We start from the raw sequence: 23,361 nt of genomic DNA, 5'->3' as shown, positions 1-23,361 counted from the left end.
CCAGTACTGTAAAAAGAGCAAGAGCCATGTGGGGAGTACCATATCTGATCTTGACCAACTTTATAGCGGGAAGCTATCCCTGTCCACAGCATTAGTAACACAAAATCACTTCCCATGAGATCAGACATGACCCCCATGCTCCCATGCCGCCTCCTACTCATCTTAACACTAATCTTATAGCTTGGCTGGCTCCAAAATCTGATGTGATAGCTTACAGACCACACAGAATCATACATATTGAGGAGGTTAAAAGGTTGTAATTCAGAAGGCAAAAAGCTGCCACTCACAGCTTCAAATCCACGAAGAATGATGGACAGTCTCCACCTGTGCATTTAACTGCCTCTGAAAAACCAACGGCAGGTCCATGGGTTGGTTCTGATTTGATGGTACACAACAATAACAACAAAATACAATAAAGATAGCTCTTAAAATGTGCATGTAGGCACCTCAGCCTTGAGCTTCATTGCTGTAAGCATTCACAAGTTCTCAGTCTTGCCGATACTGGCTTCCCCCCATCCTCCATAGTCTAACAAAGTTCTCAGTCCTGCAACTATTGACTCCCCCCTGCCCCAAAGTCCCATTTCACATCCAGTTCTCCGGTTCAACCATCATTGCTGCTGCCATCCTGAAGTGTGTTCTACATTTCACTGGGTTGAGCGACCTCTCCTTCTCTGGCTAGGTAAAGAATTCCTTCTGTTGGGGGAGGAATTTCTATTCTTTGAATCTATAGCTGTTCAGTGTTTTGGCTTAAGTAGCCAATCCTCTTGTAAATTTTCAAGATCAGCAAATTCCCTAGTAGAATGGTAGATAGCCAAAAGCATATTGAGAAACAAACTCCACAAGTACCATGCTGACTGTGTAATAGATTTTGAGATCAGGAAGTGCTATGCCTCCCACTTCATTCTTGTTTTTTTCAGAAGTGCTCTGCTTATTTGGGGTCTCCTTCCTTTCTAATAAGCTAATTGCATTTTCTACCTCTGAAAAATTATTCTGGTATCTGAATCGGTATTGCATTAAACATGTAGGTTGGTTTTAGTAAGATTGTCATTTTCATTATATTGAGTCTTCCAGTTCATAAATAGGGACTATTTTCCCATTTATTTAGATCTTACTATTTCTCACAGTAGTGTTTGTAGTTTTCTTTCTGTGTTTCTAGTTAGGTTTACTTCCAAGTATCTCAGTTTGTGGTTGGCTATACCCTGAGGAACACATCAATGTTCATAGGAATGTTATTCACAATAGCAAGAAAATGGAAATAGCCCAAATGTCCATTAACAAACAAATGGATTGAAAATTTGTGGTACATTACATGGTGGACTATTATGCAACACTCAGGAGCTCAGAAGAAATGATTTAAAAAAGTATGATATAACATGGGACAGGCAGGGAGCATTATGTTAAGTGAATTAACTCAGTCTCATAAGGACAAATACTGCATAAGACCATTATTGTAAAAATAGATTACTAGTAAGATGTGTACAATATTCTAAAGAGAGTAGGGGATGAAGTGGGGAGGCTTAGAGTGGGGAGGAAGGGAAATTACGAGGGAGGGGGTGAAGGAATTAAGATCCTTTGGGGACCTGAAAAGGCAGGATAATCGGGCATGGACCCCGCAGTGATTAATTTTATAAAACACAGTATTTAGGAATGATCCTCTGAAAACAAGGGTAATAGAGTAATGTGTGAAACACAATGTATAGAAATGAAACACAATGTATAGAAATGAAACATAATGTATATCATTTTGTGTGCAAACTAAGATAAAATAATTCAAGACCAATTAAGAATCTTTTTATTTGTGCCAATTTCAAAAAACTACAATATACCAGAACATGGAAATAATAAAGCACTATCATTAATATCACACATAAGTAAAATCTTATTGAAATGATCTAAAATTGGCTGGTGCAGTATGATTAGCAGGGAACTTCCAGAAATTCAGGCTGATTCAGCAGAGAAGGGGTATCATTGCTGATGTGAGATGGATTTTGGCTGAAAGAAAATAATACTAGAAAGGTATTTACTTGTGTTTTATTGTCAATGCAAAGGCACTTGACTGTGTGGATCACAAAAAAATAAAAGGTAACATTGAGAAGAAATGGGAACACCAGAACACTTAACTGTATTCATGAGGAACCTGCACATGAACCCACAGTTGTTCAGGCAGAACAAGGGGATACTGTGTGCTTTGAAATTTGTAAAAAGTGTGCATCTAGAGCACGTCCTTTCTCCATACCTATTCAATCTGAATATCACGTGGACTGCCAGGACAACAAATAACTCTGCTTTGGAGAAAGTGACATTAGGCTGCTCCTTAGAGGCAAAGATGATGAAACGTCATCTTACACACTGTGGGCATGTTATCAGGAGGGGCCGGTTTTTGGAAAAAAGGTTTTTGGGAAAGGTGGAAAGGCAAAAAAAGAGAGGAAGGCCCTCAACAACGTGGATTCACACAGTGACTGTAACAACGGCACATCAGAGATGATGAGGATGACACAGGATAGGATAAGGTCCAGATCTGTTGCTTTTAGCGTCACTATGAGTCTTAGTGACTTAACAGTCCATACTGACAACATTGAATCTGTACGCTGAGCAAAACATCTAAAAAGCTAAACTATATGAAAAAGAAAGTGGCATCAGGATTGGAGGAAGACTCAACAATAACATGCTTTGTGAAGATGCCACACCCTTGCTTTCAGAAAGTAAAGAGGACTTTAAATACTGAAGAAGATCAAAGACTATGTATGGTCCTCAGTGTGGATTCCACCTCAACATAACACACAAATAAATGCTCACAATGGGACCAAGAAACAACATAGAGATCAGAGTTATGAAGGATTCAATTTTACTTGGGTCCCCAGTCAACATCCACAGAAGTAGCAGTCAAGGAATCAAAGGATGTATTGCATTGGGCAAATCTGCTGCTAAGAACCTCTTGCTAAAGAGCAACGATGTCAGTGTAAAAGCCAATGTGTGTCTAAGCTGTGTACTCGTGTTTTTAATACACCTTATGCATATGAAAGTTGGGGGAAAGTGAGGAAGGCTGGAGGAAGATTGATGCCTTTGGACTGTGGTTTTTGAAGATAGAAAAGTATAGGATGCTTGTAGTTTTGTCTCTGTAATAGAAAAGATTAGCTTAAGAGATACTGTAACAAAACAGAACCAATTTAGTCCCTTAAAACAACAGATATTCATTCACTCTAATTCTGAAGTCCAGAAATCTGAAGCCAACATGTCAGTAGGGCAGCACTCTTGTCTGAAGACTCGGGAGAATCAGTCCTTGCCTGCTCTCGCTGCTTGTGACTGCAGGTGTTCTGTCGCTTGTGACAGAAGTGTTCATGGCAGATGTCTAGGTAGTTAGCTCTCCTTGCCCGGCCAAGAAATTTCCTGGGGTCTGGGTGACATGAAGAGTCCTTCAGGTCCTGGATATTGGGGGATTTCATACCATTTCTAAGACATACAGCCTGATTGAGAAGGTGCTTTGCTATGGGCTGTTGAGTTGACTATGACTCATAGTGACTCCATGATCAAATGAGAACCTTGTGTTGTGCATCTCTGATGTTCAGGAGTCCGTTGGTAAAGTCACTGTGTCAGTCTATCTTGTTGTTTCAACACTGACCCTAGATCTGTCCAGGCAAAAAACTGACATACAGTTGGAAGATTGTGTTTACTCTGATAAACTTCTTTACAGGATTTTCATGAGAACACCACTCTCTGTACTGGTGGGTAGTAACATCAGAGAGCAACTTGTCAAGCTAGGTCCGATAAGGCCTCCATACGATCCCTCATCACTAGAAAAAACAAGGGACGGAACTTTTCATCCTAAACTCTCCCTCAGGTTCAGGCTGGATTCTGAGAGCAGAGCTGGAAAGGACCATAAGAGTCTACCTACACCAGCCTCTTCTGAAAATGAAAAAGGTGACCTCGGGATGAAACAGTCAAGAGTTGTTGTTCCCTTCTCAGTCCACATCCATGAGATCATTGCACACATGGATGACAAATGATTGGGTGCTTGACTATTCATTTTAAAAGTGGTGGTTCACAGCTGCCCAGAGGATCTTGGAAGAATGGCCAGGCAGTCTGCCTCCAGAAGGGCTCCTTGAAATCACTGTCAAACAGCTCTACTCTGTAACTCATGGGTCACTGTGAGGCAGAGTCAATTCCAGAGCAACTGCTTTGATTTTGGTCTCCTCTCAGTTTGCTTTGCATACTATCAAGGGTGACAGTGGATCCCTCTCCCTATCAGGAGAGGCATAACAGGCATAACTGGTGGTGGCACCAGCAGCTCTGAGCCCCACAGTGTTTTGCTGGACCAGAGTTGACGTGGTATTTGCGGGGGGGAGGGGGGAGTGGTTATTGAGGGAGCTCTGGTGGTTTAGTGGGGAGGCATGAGGCACCTTTGACTAAGACACAAGGTAATTAGGAGACTTGGTCATTTACCCCTGGAAGCTCTGTGATTTGTTCTTGCTGCCCTTGATCATGATTTCCATCTTGGACCTAATCCAATGACTCTTGCCTGGTAGAACGCAAGACATGGCTTATTTGGCTTTTATCTTAGGCTTCCCGGCTGACTGAGTAATGAAGTTGTGGTTTTGTTATTCTTTACCTATCCTGGCTCTTTAGCATTCACACCTCTAGAATCAAATGTTTGGCAACATCTGAGAAAATCAGAAATGAAATTGACACATGCAAGGAGGAGTCTCCTGCCAATATATTGTTATTAATACTGATTTCTTCTAAGTTTAGCTGAAGCTTTAGTTTTTAGCCTTTCAATAAGAATGTTCTTGAATGTCCTCCTTTGTGATACAGAAAGAGTTTCAGGCTTCAGTCATTTCCTGGAAAGGTATTTACAAAGCTGAAGGTAAAGTATTTGCTTATCGGTGAATATCAGTCTTTAAACTTTTTCATTTGCTTCCTTCTTTTGTTTTTGTTTTAGCTTCCTTCTTATGAGTGTCCATTTATTCTTTCATTCGGTAGAATTCATCTAAAATTGAAAAAGAAAAATGATCTTTGAAGAAACTTGTTTTGCAAAGAAAATATTTATTCATAGTTGGGTGAGAACATCCTCTTTTCTATGAAAATACTACAAAAACCTTTCTACCAGTTAACTACTAAGTATTTCTAAAAAAAGTAGTGGGGATGAATCTAAAATAAAAGGCATCTTTCAAGTAGATGAAGACCCACCCATATTTATCCCACCAAAAATATAAAGAGGAAATCAGTATCAAATGAAACAAAAGTTCAGTTAGTCATGAACAGCTTAATGATTTAAGGGCAACTAACAGTGGGATCCTGGTGAAGTATTGGGCTCCTTAATTTAAAGGTTGGCAGTTTGAATCCACCAGCTGCTCCATGGGAGATAGAGACGGGTAGTCTCTTCCTGTTAACATATGCATCCTTGCAAAGCCAGTGGAGGATTCCTCCTATGCATTGAATTGGTTAGGTGGCAAAGGACTAACACTGGAAGAAAGAGTCCTGGTGGTATAATCCTTCACATTTGTTACTGATAGCCAGAAGATCAGCAGTTCAAATTCACTAGGCACTGGGAAGAAGAAAAAGATAAACAACTTCTTCCCACAGAAATGTAAAGGCCTAGAAACCTGGTGGCACTCACCAGCAGCATAGGTCGGGGAGAGGGTAGAGAGAAGGGTGGAGAGGAGGCAATCTGCTTCTTTTGTAAAGCATTGGAAATCCTATGGGTAGTTTTGTTCTGTCCTGCAGCCTTGCTATGAGTTGGAACTGATTCGATGGCAGTGTAAGCTATCGGGAAATTAGGACTTTGTCATCCTTGGAAATATTAACAAAAGGATTTGCATAGTAGTTCCAGTATTCTGATACATGTTCAAGCATGAGTCACCCTCATATAGAATGTGAGTTTGAACTTCTTGGCAGTGCTGAGAAGAACAAATGTGATGCATCCTAGATAAGAGTGGGGAGCTCTAGTGAGCAGTGTGTTTTGTAGACAGTTGTGCTGTGTCTCACCAAAGGCAGCGAGTGTCTCTGGTGGTTCAAATCTACCCTCAGTGCTTCAGGAGGAAGATGGGCAATCTCATCCCAAGCAAGTTACAGCCTGTGAAATCTGCTGGAGGGTCAGCTGTGAGTTGGTTTTGACTCGACAGCAATGAATTTGAGTCATTTTTAAAAATAAGCTTATTAAAAAAATAAGATTATAGTATTTGATATTATGACTGAGTTCTCAGAAGAGTAGTATTACACGGCCATTGATTATTAGTCACATACTGCTTGGAAAGGCTCCATGGACTAATACTGCAAGTAACAATTAATCAAGAAAATGAAATTTTTAGTGCTTGGTTTGCTAAAATAAATATTAAGCTAGGTTCATCACTACTGATTAATATGGTGGTCTGCTAATATGGAGAGTATAGTGAAGAGTGTCTTTGCTCTTTGAAGGCAAGAATGATGAGGCTTCGCCTCACATATTTCATACATGTTACTAAGAGGGGCTAGTCCTTGGACAGGTGCATGATGCTGGGATGGTGGAGGGTCAGCAAAGGCATGGAAGACCCTCAACCAGGTGGCTTGATACAGCGACTCCCGCAATGGGCTCTACTGTGTCAGGAAGTGTGAGGATGGTGCAGGATAGAACAGGGTTCAGATCTTTTGTTCATAGGGTGGCTATGAGTGAGTCATGCTCGATTCGACAGCACCTAACAACATTGACGAGTGAGTGATGGCAGAGGAAGGGGTTAGTGCATTTTGGTGACCATAGGAATATTTGTCCCCTCTCTCTTTTGCTTTGTCCTCTGGTGCCTTTTTATTGCAAAGAACTTGAAACAATTCAAGTAGGTGGAGGCATCTGCTCTGTTTGCTCATGATAATGGCAGCACACAGGACTTTACGGGTATCCCTGTGCTAGGCTCATGAGTGTATTCCAATACATCGGCCTTTCTTCTTCCTCAGGTAGAACTTCAGTCACTTCAATTAGTGCACCACCTTGGCTTCATTGGAAATACCCTTGACCTTAGATGGAAAAGAAAGGGAACATACTGCAGTCTCAATGGTTGTGGGGCTCAAGTTTTCTCTCAGCACCGCATACACGCTCGGAGACATCGGCAGGAGGTCTGACGGAGAATGGGGCTCTGAGGAATCACTTCGGCTTCAGGAGATAACAAGGTAAAGTTTTAGAAAATATTTTCAAAATAGTAACTCACAGTGACTTATTTTGGCAGAAGTGTATTTCTAAGATTTCACTTGTTTGTGACACCAAGATATCTATAGTTCATCATTTGATATCAAAGCATTCACTCTCTCATGCAATTTACCACACATACTAGGGCAACCTCATCATTCTAGGCTTAACCGACTGTGCCAGCTATGACTTGAAGATGGGCCTTATGAAAAGAAATAGGACATTTGAGTATTAAAATGCTTTATTCTCGGTTATATAGTCTCTGTTCTACCATCAAATTTCCCATGGCAAATCTATTTTTTCTCTTTTTAAAATTTAATATGAGTATTTGTGACCATTGATTACTCACATTGTTGAGATGGGGATAAAAACAGAAGGAACATATCCTTTGTCTCCTTTTTCTGATGGTCTTGAAACTAGAAAAAAAGCAGGCACATTGATGGGAAAATATATTACCAACATTATGGACAAAGCTAGAAGAAAATTTTAGAGAACATGGTTACTCAGTAATTAATAACATTTTAACATTTTTTAAAATTGTATTAATTTTAATGAAAGTTTATAGAAACTTAGGGTTTCCAGTCATTCGTTGTACTTTTCTCCCTACCCCTCCTACCAATTCACTCTTCTCCTTGAAAAAAAAACACAACTCTTTCATTGTTATGCAATTCTTCCCCCAATAACATTTTTTTAAAAAATTAAATAGATGCAACAGTCTTCTAGACAAGTATAGAACATGAAAGAAGAGAAAAACAAATCGCTTGGCAGACCTAGTCTTACTTTACATATTAATGTCTCTAAAATGTAAGAGAAAAGTTTAGATTTGATTATATTATCAATCTTCTCTGTTCCCAATTTAAGTTTGATTATAAGGACTGATTTATTCATGTGTTCAAGTTATAACTGGTAACTTACTTCTTTTCATTAAAACTGGTCTCAATCAGTGTAATCATTCTTTATAAGCACACGCATCAGACAGTGTTGCTAAATGTCTCAGTGTAGTAGCGCTGGTGTCCATGCCTCACCTTGGAAACTTTCCTTACAGTTCTCCCTACTGCCCCATGTTGAACTGGTATTTGGCCTAATATCTAATTGTAATTTATTGCATTAGTATTTGTTATTCTTTCAGTCAGAGATAGAAAGTAGAAGTCACAGTTACTCTTTATTTTGGAGATAATGAAATAGCTGGTCTCCAGACATGACAACTAGAGGTTATTCCATTAGATGCTGATCAAACATTTAGGTGCCTTGAGTTGAGATTTTTATGGATTGTCTATACCTTATAATTAAAGAAACAAAATAGGGAACTTATATTACAATTCTATCACTAATTTCACAAACTTGATTTAATGTATTCAATAAATATTTCCTAAATGCCTAGTCATGTCAGGCACTGTTCTAGGCCTGAGGATATGGCCAGGAAAGACAGACAGGTCAGGACTTTGTATTGATTGGCTAGGAGGTGGAGGATGAAACACAGACTCCATGCCCTGTTCCAGTAAATCAGCAATATTCCCTTAGTTATGAAACTATGTTACTGTTGTTAGGTGCCATTGAGTATAACTCATAGCCACTGTATGAACAACAGTTCTCAACTCTATCCTATCCTGTGCCATCCTCAGAATCTCTGACACACTAGAGCCTATTGCTGCAGTTAATATGCCAATCCATCTCACTGCGGGTCTTCCTTTCTTTTGCTGTCTCCTCACCCTTCCAAGTTTGATATCCTTCTCCACGGAATAGCCTCTCCTAGTAGCATACCCAAAGTATGTGAGCTTTATTTATCATCTTTGCCTCCAAGGAGCACTCTGGCTACACCTTCTCTGATACATATATGTCTGTTCTTTTGGAAGTCCTTGGGATGTTTAGTACTGTTCTCCAACACCACAGCTCAAAGGCATCAATTCTTCTTCTGTCATCCTTATTCACTATTTAGCTTTCAGAGGCATAACAAGTTACTGAAAAGACCAAGTGAACCTTAGTCTTTAAAATGACATCATTGCTCCTCAGTAATTTGGAGAGGTCCCTTACTGCAAACTTTCCCAGTACAATATGTCTCCTGATCTCCTTACTGCTGTTATTAATGCTATTGTTGTTTACCATAGAGTCAGAACTGACCCATAGCTGACCCTCTGGGGGATTTTCAGAGGCAGTTAATCACACTGGGAGGAGATTGCTCATCCTTCTCCTGTGGAGCAGCTGGTGGCCTTGAACTGTGAGCCCTCAAGATTGCAGTACAACTTCTTGCCACTAGGCCACCAGAGCTATAATAGGATAAATCAAAACTTATAGATCCTGGGCTTCCTTTGCAAAACAAAAATAAAAACCAAAACAACTTGCATTCATTTTAAAAGCTTTCTAATCAAGACTTGCTCTTTCTTTCCCTTTCCCTTCATCATACAATTATGGTGCCTTGATGGCATAGTCCATAACATATGGGGGTTGCTAACTGGAGCCTGGAGGACCAATCACTGGAGAAGAACATCATGCTTGGAAGGGTGGAGGGACAGTGCAGGAGAGGAAGACCCTGGGTGAGATGGATTAACTTAGTGACTAGGGCAAAGGGCATAGGTGTGTTGGAGTCAGACTGGCTCAGGACAGGGCAGGCTTCAGAGCTAGTGTACATAGGGTCGCTATGAGTCACAGCTGACTCAACTGCACATAGCAACACAACTGAAAGGTAAGCAGTTTGAATCCACTAGGTGCTTCCTAGAAGAAAGATGAACAATCTCTTCCAACCAAGACTCATGGTCTCAGAAACCGGATGGAGGGTCACTTAGATTTGGAGCAGACTTATTCTTTTTCAGTGATACCAGTGTAGTCAGCATCATCTATTTAAAAAAGGAGAAAACTGAAGACCTCTGAGTGGCTAGGAGGGACCCACAGCCATTGTGAGGTCTGATTAAAACTACTACCCTGAAGGTGTCAAACAGCCCCGAGGCCCCCTTCCAGGAACTGCTGATATACCACTTGCATTCAACAGCTTTGACCTCCATGTGCCCTTTAGATCTTGTGAAGATCAAACCAAACATTAAAAAGAGGAACTCTATTTTGCTTCAATATGAAATTATGTTCTAAACTCTTAAGGGGAAAAAAGAAAACAAGAAGAAACTAACCTTCACAGGGCTGAGAGGTGTAGTGTTTACTGAAGGCTTTGTCTTTGGGAATATCAGGATACAGGTACTTTAGTGGGTTTTCTGGAATGTTTTCAGCCATAATAACCTTGTAGTCTCGGAGGATGTCTGCAAAAGGCAGAGCAGACAGCCTGCCTTTGTTGTAGGGTTCTACAGAGTGGAACCTCACTTCTCCTGGAAAAACAGAAAGCAGGGGAATAGTCATGCCAAGTCATTGCAGAGTCTTGGCGGCCTTTCCTCCTGTTAAAGCCTTTGTTTTAAATAATGTCAAACTGTCCCTGGTCTATTCATGTGACAGAGGCACCCACACAGGTTGTTAAAACATGTATGTGTCCCCTGTTCTGAGACAATGACAGCAACTAATATTCAAACTCACTGAACACATGATCAAAACAACACATGGGAAAACATAAATCGAATAAATGAGGCCAAGAAAGCGCAATTCACGTAACGGGACTGTAATGAGCATATACCGTTTTCCGAATGGTCTACCCAGGTGAAAGTTATTCCTCCGAGGTGACTTTCACTGAATCTTAATAAAAATGTTCCAGGCATTTTGTCCTTTAGCAAGAGTCGTTCCTTCTCTTTACTGACAAAGCCCATGACGTACCTAAAAATAGAACAAAACAGTTTTACTTGATTAAAGACTGTAGGTCTTTAATAAATGCATTTGCATTTATTTTGTCCACAAAGGACAGACCAAAACTATGTTCTGAGTGTAATCAAACGTTAGTGGTATTTGAAATAGTCTTACACTGACTAATGAAATTATGATAGGAAGAACACAAGAAATCACAACTGTTTCTTTCCTGTGGCCCTAAACCTGCTTAGAGGGAAAGGGGAGGAAAAACCAAGGAAAATAATCTAACAGAAAAATAACCTAATTACTCATTTGCAAAATGTAGCCTATAACTTACCCATCAATCCAAAGAGGAAGAATGTGTTTTTTAATTAGATCCAATATGGCTTCAAGCCATATCCAAAAGGTAAATGACTTGCAAGGTAAATGTTCCTATTGGAAGAAAAAACCAAACAAGATAATGATTATTTAATCAGTAGTATTGATATAATAATTTAAGCTCCATTTTTCAGTGAAATATTTCCTTTAAGTGGTTAGCAGTACAACATGCTATGGTCTGTACCATCAAAGTTCCGTATTTTCTTACGATAGGATACTGCTTTAGAGTTTCTTTTCAAATATCTTTAGCCAGAAAATCCTTAGAACTCCAGATTATGACATGGAGGCTTAGAAAGATTCATTGTTGTTGTTGATTGCCATTGAGTCCAGCATGACTCACAGCAACCCTGTGAACAAAAGACCTGAAGCCTTTCTGTAACTATCGTCATTTCTCCAAGTTCACAGACTTTCCAGAGTCAGATTTAGGAAGTGGATGCCATGCCTGCTTCCAGGATTTTAAAACAAGGATTTAAAAAAAATACTTAAAAAAGAATATTACAGAGTATGTAAATGCTATTTCCCTTCCCCGCTTGTACCTTGCAGAACTTCGCCCAGGTGAGGTGACCGTCACTGTAGCTACTCAGGCCTAAAATAAGAGGAAACAGTGAGATACTTGTTAAACAATGCGACTCTTCAATTTTGTACTCCATTAGATGGTTTTTTTTTCCTGCCTGTCGATTATTTATGTACCTGTTTTGGGGTCTGCAGTGTACTTAGTATGCAAACGCGCTGCTATTTAAAGCAAACCTCCATAGAGTTTCTGTTTTCCTCTCTCTGAGTGGCTGGTGACCTTTTGGTTAGGGGTCTGACACATTACCCTCTGTGCAGCTGGGTAGCTTCAAACCATGTGGGTTTAGCAGCACAATATATAATGCAGCACTCCACAAGGGTGCATTCTGTTATGTTTTGGCCATAACCAAACCTCTGGCAGGCTTCCGAGGCTGTAAATCCCATGGCAGGCCATCGCCCATCTTCCTCTCTTAGAACTGCTGGTGGATTTGAAGTGCCAGAGAAGCACAACTTGTGGGTGAGCAGCACGACTCCCTGATGGCGACGCCACCTGAGCTCCCTTGCAGTATGGCCAATCACGTAAGCTCTGACTCGTAGCATACAATGGATAGAATAATGTCTGACTTGAGGAACTTTTGTGAGAATTAGACCTAGAAGAGGGCAAATATTTAACTCTGCATGTGAGCAGTCTATCAGTAAATGGTGGTGGTGTTGCTGTGTACCCATCCTATAGCTGACCCTCCAGCAGGTTTTCAGAGGCAGTAAATCTCATGGAAGGAGATTGTTCATCTTTCTCCCAAGGGGCAGCTGGTGGATTTGATCTGCATAACTTGGCAGTGCAGTTCCTTACCACTAAGCCACCAGAGCTCCCTGATAAATTGTGGTGGCCATTATAAATTAAAATTAATCGTAGCAATTTCATTACAGTGTTCTTTAAAAGGCTTCTTTTTATGTGCTATCAAGAAGGGAAAGACTAATAGTTAACCCTCTAGTAGGTATTTGCCATTGGAGTTCCCATTAAAATGCTTCAATACCCCAAACAAAGGCAAATTCTCTATAACTGCTAGTTCTTACCTGTAAGCTTCTCTGCCAGCATATTGAGTTGATCAGAATTAAGACCACGACCAACATATGATGAAAATTGCCAGCTTATCACCTCCAGGAGTTGACTCAAAGTGGCAGATGGAGGATTATTAAAGAAAACCAAGTTCTGCAACAGAAATGTGAAGACAAGTATGATTTGTCAATCACTATAACTCAATATACACGGTTCCAGATTCTTAAATCTTTAGGCCAAACTAATTTCATAATACAGAATGTAGTCTCATCTGGGTGGTACCTTTAAAGATTGATTTTATTTTCAAATAATTCCTTGTTCCTTGACTCTAATTTAATTCAAATTCCATCTTATCCTTTATAGAACCATTTGGCATCTCTGTTCACTGTTCACTGGAGTACTATCAATCAACTCATACAAGTTCTTATTGCTGTTCAATTAAAAATTGTGCATGCACTCTTTTTTGAAATAATATTAATCTTTAAAGAAACTCATATCATGTTTTTTAATTAGTTTATCATGAATTAGCACAAGTTAAACCTTGTCCAGATGAAGCATCTCAAATAGCAAGAAATAAACAAGTTCCACGCTGAAGAAGGTAACCATATACTATGAATTTTAGTCCTAAGATCCTGTTTTATAGACAGAATGGCAGTCTTTTTTGCTCTAGACAAGCGATATCTTCTGAATGATTAACTGCAAATGAATGTTGATTGTGTCAGAAACTTGGTTAGCAATGATGGAACAGAAAGATGACTTAGGCCGAGACTTCTGGAAAACAGATGGATGTAAAATTACAAAGGAGGAGACTTCCCATCTCTCTCCTGTGGAGCAAACCCCCACAGAGGTAGGTATAAGGCTTTTGGGTTAGCAGCACAGCTCCCAAAGAACTGGACCACGATAGCTCTCGGTTTCCTTGTTCAGCTCAGCTCATCACTGTTGAGATAGCTGACCCTACAAGTGGGGTTATAGAGGCTGTAAGTCACACAGGAAGACACTGTGTGACACCATCCTTTCTTGTGCAGAGTTATTGGTGGATTTGAACCAGCCATCTTTAGATTAGCAGTGCAGCTCCCTATGGACTAGGCCACCAGAGCTCCCTGCTTCTCTATTAGGAATGTGGATGGTTCTTATTGCTGAGGAGTAAAAGTTAAAGAATGCTTTCCTTTGAAGGGAGCATTTGCTTTTAAATATGAGCTGTTGTTTATTTACATTTGACCTATTTTCTCTAGACCATGGTGGTTTCCGGCACAACATTCAGGTTTTTGTAAGAGAAGCCCACACACCACCATCTGACTCATCTTTGTTGCTTCTTCTCTCCCACATTATCTACCCCCAACCCCCCCCCCCCAATGATCTTTTAAGATGACTAATCCTCTGCTTAACTTTGTTACTTGAATCCAAATTTTGGTCAGTATTTCAAATAACCACCAGATGGCAATAAAATATAGTTGGAGATTTAGATTTGATCTATAATGAACTCTTGAAATCTGTGCTGTCCAAGTGTAGTTAGGTGAGACTGATGGCTATTCTAGTCACTGATTTGGAAACCATTCTGTATTTTAATAGAACAGCCTGTGTGGAGAATGTGGGGAACCAGAAATGGTTGGGAAGGAGGTAAACGTAGCTGTTATATATCAAACATGTGAACCCAACATTCGCAGTCCTTCTTGCACTTCCATTGCAAGAAGATGCCTCGCCACAGCTCAGTAAGCAAAATCCTAGAACCATGTGTGATATAAAAAAAAGTGGAGGTTGACCAGTTCATCAGCAATAACAAATTCCCGTCTTGTACTTGGGTGTGCCACCCATGCTCTTGGGATCTAATGTGTTCACCAGAACACATTACTTTAACTATCATGTTAGAAGAGATCATGCAACTAAAAAAATTCTTGAGTCCACAAATCAAAGAACCCATAGACATGTCACACACATACAAAATAATATTTTTTTAAAAAAAATTTTATTGTATTATTTTTACGTGTACCATCAAATCAGATCTGACTGTTACAGGAGGAGATTGCCCCCTCCTTCTCCAGCAGAGCATCTGGTGGATTTGAACCATGTACCTCTGGGATTGCAGTGCAACAAAATAATCTTTTTTATACAGATGGGCTTAATTGACACAAAGGCAAACAAAATAGAATTAAAGGGGGGTGGAGAGGAGAAGGAATAGACACTGTACCTGGGAATCGCTGGTTGACACATTGTACCAGATGATGGATGCCCAAGCGTTGGGTAACTGACTCACGTTGGAAATCATCACCACAGGTAGTGAGCAGGTCTAGTTGGGGAGGGGAGAAAGCATAGTTTGTATCGGTACTCCCACTTTACATCGGTTTTATACTTGCCCTTCTTTCTCCTTCAAAGGATCATCTCAAACCAGTCCTACTCCTTTAACACTAAAGTCCCCACAACCTTGGTCATTAAATTAACCCACCAGGTACCTGCAACTTTCTGAGCCTGTCTGGGTCATTGTGCAGGAAAGAAGCTGTGAAGAACAGGAATCCTCCCAGAGTTCTCAGTCAGAGACTGCTTCCCCTCAATATCTTTCTCAATGCTATTTGAACATTTATACTGTGCTTTATCACACACTGCCCTAAATGCAACTAATTAGGAATTCAATTAATTTATCAGTTATCTTCTTTAAAAGGTATACTTAAATACTAATTAGAAATTGGCTCTAGGCTGAGTCAATATATTCAAATTATGATCCAACACCTATAAAATGTTAGCAATACTGGGAGCGGGGGTCTTACTGGTAGAAGTTAGAGAGGCAAGCAAAGCTGGAAATACTACTTCCAGTTCATTGCTGCAGTACTCAGTTCAGTACTACAATTTCCTACCTATGGAATAAACAGGCTTTTACAGACTGGTCTAAAACAAAAGTAATTTATAGTTGTTTTTAGGTACCACAGAGTCAGAACTGACTCACAACTGACTCTCCTGTGGGTTTGCAAAAGCAGTAAATCTCACAGAAGGAGAATGCCCATCTATCTATCACAGAGTACCTGGTGGATTCAAACTTCATGCCTTTAGGTTGACTGTGTAACTTCTTACCACTAAGCCAATAGAGCTCCCTAATTGATAACAGTCCTTTCCCAATCACAAGATTTAAATTCTTGTGCATAGAAAAAGAATTTTAGGGAATGCAAAAGATCATGGAAACAGATTTATGGAAAAGAAATGAGGAAAGATTCTATGACTGCTTTTATAGATATGTTTGTATTCATTAACATAAAAGTAAAAACTGCCTTTTAAGATAATGCTGTTTTGCAATGTAGTCAATTCTAACTCAAAGCAATGCAGGTGACAGAGCAGAATTGTCCTTCAGGGTTTTCAGGGAGCAGGTTGTCAGTCTTAACTCTCATGGAGCTGCAGGGTGAGTTCACTCCACCATCCTTTCACTTAGCAGCCAAGGGCCCAAATTCTTGTGCCACAAGTAGGGTCATATACAGGGTGTATGAAATTATGTCTGTTCATTCAGGCAACTGGTCATCCATATGCTGGGGAAGCAATAGAATGGAGTAATAAGTGCAGCATGTTTTCCTGTCTTCAAGGAACTAACAATCATGTTCATTTTAATTCCAAAATTTTTCCTTATTTCTTGAGTTCAGTGGTAACTATTGTAAGAGAATCAAACAAATGTACTGTTAATGTTCCTATCCATTATATTCATATTCCTTCTGGGAGATTGCAGGAATGGTACACTGAAACTATATCACTCCATAATATGGATCAGGAATACTTCTTTCTATTGATGCTTTCCACTGAGTATCCGTGGCTCAGGCACTCCCGGAAAGAAGAACAAAATCCAGATGGAACAAAATGCAAGCTGGCAACCAATTTCTCTTTCTGTCTCTGTCTGTCTGCCTGTCTCTCTGTATATATGTATCACCACCTATGATATTTTATAACTTGTAATCATTTAGCCAGAAAAGTATATTGATTATTTAATGAATATCTCACATGTGACTTTTCTAAATAGTAATTTAAAATAAAGGCCAGGAAATGTATAAAGCCTAGAAAAAGCTCAGCTTTCATCTATGATTGCTGACAACTAATTCCTGCAAATATTATTAGTAAGCAGTAGCTAGTCCTTGAAACACATACTTCCAAATCAATGGTCAGACCGTAGAGGCAAATCTGTGTCTCAAAGGTAATGGAGTGAAGCTCTTCAGTCACCATGTGAGAGCCCTAAGAGAGAAAGAAATATGTTGTTATTTTACAAATATACACTCACTATCTATTAGCATTAGGCCTTCAATAGGCATTAATAAGACTTTAAATAAAAAGAAACATCCTAAACATCCCCTTACTGAAGAGACTCTATTATTGTTTTAAATGTCATTTAAAACACACACAGACTTGTTGGTTTATTTCATTTCCACAAACATAATGATTTTATGTCTTAAAATTAAGATTATTTCTGGCTTTTAAATTCCAATATAATTTCATCAGTTGAAATTTAGACAAACCATCCTTGTTTATTTTTCACTTTGGAAAAAACCCTTTTGATTTACTAAATATTAATTAAAATGCCCATATCTGTATATTTATAATTGACACAGGTCTTGGTGTCATAATGAAATTGTTTAAAGTAATGGAAGACTTGGTTAAACATGATAGTTGATTACATGCATTTTCCTCTGTTTTCTTCAGAAACTCCAGTAAAGTTAACAGTTGGAGTTTTCTTTACTTTTCCATCAAGTAAACTTGGAGGCTTGATTTCCTGGGTGAAAGGTGAAGGAGTGTGGAATGAGGGTCACACAAGAGGCTCATGTGCCTCAGAACTCAGGAGCACTGGGTCCAGACGAGGCCAGTTGTATAGGCCTCGGCACAAGGGCACAAGGCAGATGGTCAGGCAAAGTGGAGGGATGATCCACGATGCTGGTGGAAGGAAGTTAAAAGAATCTAGTTGTATATCAGCATCACAGAACAACCAGTTCAGACTGGTCCCAAGAGAGGAAAAAAAAGAGGAAGAAGAAAAAGAATACATAGATTGGTATACATGATCATACAGTGAGGGCTGTTTTATTTTGTGTGTGTATGTGGTATATTTTTCTCCTTTTTCAGTTCTGAAAGAAAATTTGAGACTCTGTTAGCAATATTGTTGTTGTTATATGCCATTGGGTAACCTTGCAACTCATAGCAACCTCATATACAATGACTCTGAACTCTGTTCTATCCTGAGCCAGCCTCGTTGTCTAAAAATATGGAACGTTTCACAGCTTTGCACATCATTAACAACAGACACATTTAATATAATTTAATGAAAAACCTAAAGCATCTAAGTGCAGCCAGGATGCTCCTTGGAGGCGAAGATGATGAGACTTCATCTCATATACTTTGGGTTCAGACTTTGGAAAAAGACATCACGGGGGGAGGGGAGGGAAGTGGAGGGTCAGAGGAGAAGATGAGCCTCGACAAGGTGGATCGGTGCAATGACTGTCACAATGACCTTGAGTACAGCAGAGATTGTGAGGATGACACAGGCTTAGACAGAGTTTTGTTCTTTTATAAACAGGGTTATTTTGAGTTGGAGTTAACTCAGGACACCTAATGACAAAAACAACATTAAATCCAGTGAAAACGAAAAGTGAGACAAGACTGGAAATACAATCATAGCAAGCTATGTGGCTTGACAGTTAACAATTTGTATATAATGACAGAAGGACAAACATTGAATATATTGGTTAAACTAACTATATTATATAACAAGACTATGAAGATGGGGAGAATTTATATTTTCACCAAACTGATGGAAAAGATTAATAGCTTTGTCTCTTTTATGGAAAGAATTCAGGGTTAAATATATAAAAAATTTCTTACAATACCAGTAATCTTCTGTGGGGAGGGGGTTTGGGGAGTGGAGTAGGCGCCGCTGTGTTTTTCTTGATGAAATCTTGCAGCATTTTGCCTTTCAGAGGGTGGCCCAGGACCAGCGGCATTATCCTCATCAGAAAGCTTTTTAGAGAAATGGCATCACTGGCCCATCACAGTCCTTCTGAATTAGAATTTGCATTTTAACAAGATGCTCGTGGAATTTGGGAAGCAATTACCATCAGTGTGTGTACCCACTTTGCATTTAGTCTCCAAGGATGTGGAGAAGTTGGGATGGTATGGAAAGCTTAATCAGATTTAAAAAATAAGCCCTGTAGGAAGATATGAACAGAAGTAAATGATCTGAAGCAATAAAGTCAGAATAAGGATGTGGTCGCATGAGGTATGGTTCTCTGGGAGAGATGGGACCAAACAGTGATCTAGGCTAATAAGTCAGAATTAAATCAGAAAAAAAAAGTATGTCTATTATGATAATGATAGCCTTGATGAAGAAAAGTTAAGCACTTGGTTGCAAAACAGAAGTTTGGTGGTTTGAACCTACCCACAGACTCCTGGGGAGAAGGATTTGCTAATCTTCTCTAGGGAATCACAGCCTGGGAAGCCAATTCTATGGGCTTACTGTGAATTGAAATCAACTCAATAATATCTAAAAGCAACAATATGATAATATAAATAATGATTATTATTATTGTTGTTGATTGCCTTCAAGTCGAGCACGACTTATAGCAGCCCTATGAACAAAAGGCCTGAAGCCTTTCTCTAACAAGCAACATTCATCAAATTCCAGAGGCATGTTGTTTGGAAAGTGCATGCCATTCCTGTTTACCTGAAAAGACTCTAGTGATAATAAGTATGTTAAACTGAGAATTTATTTGACTTGAATGGTATCAATTCCTATTGGATTATAGGTAGTTACTACCTACTGTTCCTAGTGAATATTCTACTACTGAATGCCCTACTATTGAATATTCCTCTTGAAAAATCCCTTGTTACACACACACACACACACACGTTATTTTATGTGTTTTACATACATATATATACACACACACGCGCGCGCGCACACACACATATATTTAAGTTTTCTTTTTTTTTAAAATCCAACCTTATATGACAATAGAATATCCAGATAAAATATACTACTCTGAAATCATTATGGAAGGTGATCACCTGGTATTTTCTTCTATGGAGCTGTTGGGAGATTTGAACCACCAAGCTTTGAATTAGCAACAGAGTGCTTAATATTGTTTGGACCACTTATGGGTATACATATAGCGTAGGATATTGTTATTATGCACTGCCAAGTCACCTGTGACTCATAACGACCCTATGTACAACAGCTCTATGAACACTGCCCTATCCTGAACCAGTCTCACTGTCTCCAACACACCTAAGCCCATTATCTCAGTTGCTGTGTCACTACATCCCATCCAGGGTCTTCCTCTCTTGCACTGTCCCTCCACCCTTCCAGTATATGTACACATCTAAAAGTCAGTTCCCTCCATCTTAAGGGGGGAGTAGCTTTCCTCCATCACTAAGTGCTGAAACAAATGAAATACTATTTGCTGTGTTTAGGCACCAAACAAAGCAAAACCACATTTTTAAATGACAGAAATCAGTCTTTTGAGGGCACCATACCTTGGAAGCAGGAGTGTCATCCACTTCCTAAATAACATGCCTCCAGAAACTATGAACTTTGATAAATGTCAGTAGTTATAGAAAGGCTTTAGGCCTTTTGTTCATAGAGTCTTTATGAGTCATGCACGACTCAAAGGCAGTCAACAACAACAACAACATACCTTGGAAAGGGACATTATGCTTGGAAAGATGGAGAGTCAGTGAAAGAAAGAAATACTGCCCCCTCCCCAAGTAGATGGATTCACATAGTAACTACAGCAATGGTCTCAAGTGTGTCAAAGATGAAGAGTATGGCACAGAACAAGGTTCAAATCTGTTCGTCCCAGGGCCCCAGTGAGTTTCACTCAACTCGACAGCACCCAACAACAACAACATGGAAGGAAGGGAGCTCTAGTGGCCTCGTGGTAAGAAGCTGTACCACAGTCTCAAAGGCTCACTGTTCAAATGCTTCAGTTGCTGCATGGGAGGAGGATGGGCAGTCTTCTTTCATGTAATTTGCTGTCTCTGAAAACCCACTGGAAGGTCAGGCACAAGTTGGTTCTGCCTAAACAGCACACAGCAGCGTGGGAGGAAGACTCAGCTGCATCCTGTGTTATGCAGATTAATACAACCTTGCTTTCTGAAAGTGAGAAGAATTGTAAGTGCTTGCTGCAAAAGGTTATATCTCAACATCAAGAAAACCAAAGTCCTCAACACTGGCCCACAGACTGCATCATAAAAGATGGAGGAAAGCTTGACATTGTCAATGATTTCATCTTACTTGGATCCACAATTAATACCCTTGGTATTAATTGGAAATCAAGAGACATATGCATTGGAAAAATGTGCAGTCTGGGACTTTTTCAAATTAGTGAGAAGTAATGATATCAGTTTGTAGAGTAAGGTGTGCCTGATTCAGGCCATGTCTTTTCAATCACTTCCTGTGACCCTGAGTGATGGGCAATGAGTAAGGATGAGAGAAGAAGAATTGATGCCTTTGAGTTGTGGTGTTGGGAAACAGTACTGAATATCTCATGTACTTCCAGAAGAACAGACATATATATCTTGGAGAAAGTGAAGCCAAATGTTCCTTGGAACAGTCTTTGTCTCCCCTACTTTGGGAATATTGTTAGGAAAGGCTATTCCTTGAAGAGTGAACTCATGCTTGGAAAGGTGGAAAATTAGAGAAGGAAATTAAGACCCTCAGTGAGATGGCTTGACACAATGACTGCAGCAGTGGCCTCAAGTATTCCAGAAATGAGGATGGCATAGGACAGGACAGAGGATGGCATAGGATAGGACAGAGTTTAGATCTGTTGTTCATAGGGTTACTGTGGGTTGTACTCAAACTGGCAGAAGCTAACAGAAACAGTACGCAAAGCACTGAGGCCAGCTGAGGAATCCATAGCTTCCACTTTATAGTCACCAGTTGGTACTTTTCACATTCACACTGAGTGCAATAGCAGATAGCCTCTGCAGAACATTTGTGAGGCCCGAGGCAAGTACACAGATGGAGACCCATATACCATATGTCGGAATATTTAAACATAATAAATCAAGTTAACAAACTGTAAAAATATGGTCTAGTTGGCCTTGTCATGTAAGCTTCAAACGACCTAATTGGCCAGCTTTCCATTCCTCACAGCCCCATCGGAACATGGTGGTCTGGAAAGCCTTGCCTTTTGAAACCTGAGCCACCCTGATACCAACTGTGGCCCTGTGGCCTTTTCTGTGTCTCTTAATTTTTTGCTTTTATGTTTCCATCTGTGCTTGGAAGTCCCGCACATAGGATTCAGGTCTGTGGAGCTGGACGTACTGAGGACCTCGACTCTGGGCCAGTACATTGCCTTGACCTCACATGTTTTTCTTTGTAGGGAGGAGTATACCTGTAAGACAGCTAAGAAGCTTGTTTTGAGTATGCAGTTACCATGGCTCCCCAATTCTAGCCCCTACTGTTTAGTTTGTAGTTTAGATATACATATGATATGAGATCATAATGGAAAATTTCCTGTTCAGTTCTAGCACCTGTCCGTTCACCATCCAAACTTTTCCTCTGGGTTGAAAAGTGTGAGAAATCAGGACTCCATATTCAGGGACAGACTACAGAGTGGCCAACTACCTTTGAAAAAGGCTTTCTAATTGTGTGTTATCTTGTTGTTATATGCCATTGAGTCACCTATGACTCATAGTGACCCTGTGTACAATAGCTCTGAACCCTGCCCTATCATGAGACAGTCTCACCTACCCCAATACCCCACTTATTGTGTCAATCCATCTCATCTAGAGTCTTCCTCTCCTGTCCTGTCCCTTCACCCTTCCAAGCATGTTATCCTTCTCCAAGGACTAGTCCCTCCTGGCAGCATGTGCAAAGTATGTGAGACAGAGCCTCCAAATCCTTGCCTCCCAAGGAGCAACTTGGTTTCACCCTAAGACAGACCTGTTTGTTTTCTTGGCATTTCATGGTATTGTTCAATACTCTTCTCCAATACCACAGCTCAAAGGCTTCTATTCTTTTTCTACCATCCTTAGTCCTTTTTCAGCTCAGTGATGCATAGTAAGTAATTATGAAGACCACGGTCTAGATCAGGTGCACCTTAGTCTCTAGACTGACATCATTGCTCTTCAGCATTCTTAAGAGGTCCCTGACAGTAGATTTTCTTAATGCAATTTGTCTTTTGATTTCCTGACTGCTGGTGCCAAGAGAGTTGATTGTGGAACCAAGGAAGCTGAAATTGTGAATAATCACAATCTCTTCACCTTATTTATTATTTAAACAGACAGAAAAGTAGGTAGTGAGAGGTTTTCTCAGAGACTTAGATGAGAATAGAAACTAATTTCTAATATTTACTTAAAACCTTTGACAAAAATTGTGAGGCACATTTAAAAAGAAATTTAGCACAAGTGATGTATAATTCACATAATGAGAAAAGAAACTTTTGACAGATGGTGGCACCATTAATTTCCAAAGCTTGCAAAACCTTCAATAATAGTCTTCATTGCTCTTTAAATGCAATTCAAGCTTGAGGCACTGTGCAATTTCTTATTTCTAGAGCTTATTTCTTCTTGTTTTTGTTATGTGCCATTGAGTTGA

At 39.8% G+C, this 23,361-nt stretch overlaps 1 protein-coding gene across 1 annotated transcript in view; it reads right to left on the bottom strand.

The window, feature by feature from the left end:
- Positions 1–7,495: 7,495 nt before the first annotated feature.
- The window catches only part of STAT4 (signal transducer and activator of transcription 4), a 141,883-nt gene continuing 126,017 nt past the window's right edge, over positions 7,496–23,361 (bottom strand). The window contains exons 15-22 of the mRNA XM_006878751.1: positions 16,923–17,006; positions 14,995–15,093; positions 12,827–12,962; positions 11,779–11,828; positions 11,202–11,296; positions 10,758–10,894; positions 10,267–10,458; positions 7,496–7,566 (exon numbers count right to left, since the gene is read on the bottom strand). Coding sequence (XP_006878813.1) covers positions 7,496–7,566; positions 10,267–10,458; positions 10,758–10,894; positions 11,202–11,296; positions 11,779–11,828; positions 12,827–12,962; positions 14,995–15,093; positions 16,923–17,006 — 864 coding nt within the window. The remainder of the gene's footprint in view (positions 7,567–10,266; positions 10,459–10,757; positions 10,895–11,201; positions 11,297–11,778; positions 11,829–12,826; positions 12,963–14,994; positions 15,094–16,922; positions 17,007–23,361) is intronic.

The sequence above is a fragment of the Elephantulus edwardii genome, unplaced genomic scaffold, assembly GCF_000299155.1.
Source record: "Elephantulus edwardii isolate Elephantulus edwardi_28Jun2011 unplaced genomic scaffold, EleEdw1.0 scaffold00001, whole genome shotgun sequence".
Lineage (NCBI taxonomy): Eukaryota > Metazoa > Chordata > Mammalia > Macroscelidea > Macroscelididae > Elephantulus > Elephantulus edwardii.
This window is presented reverse-complemented; position numbering and strand designations above follow the sequence as displayed.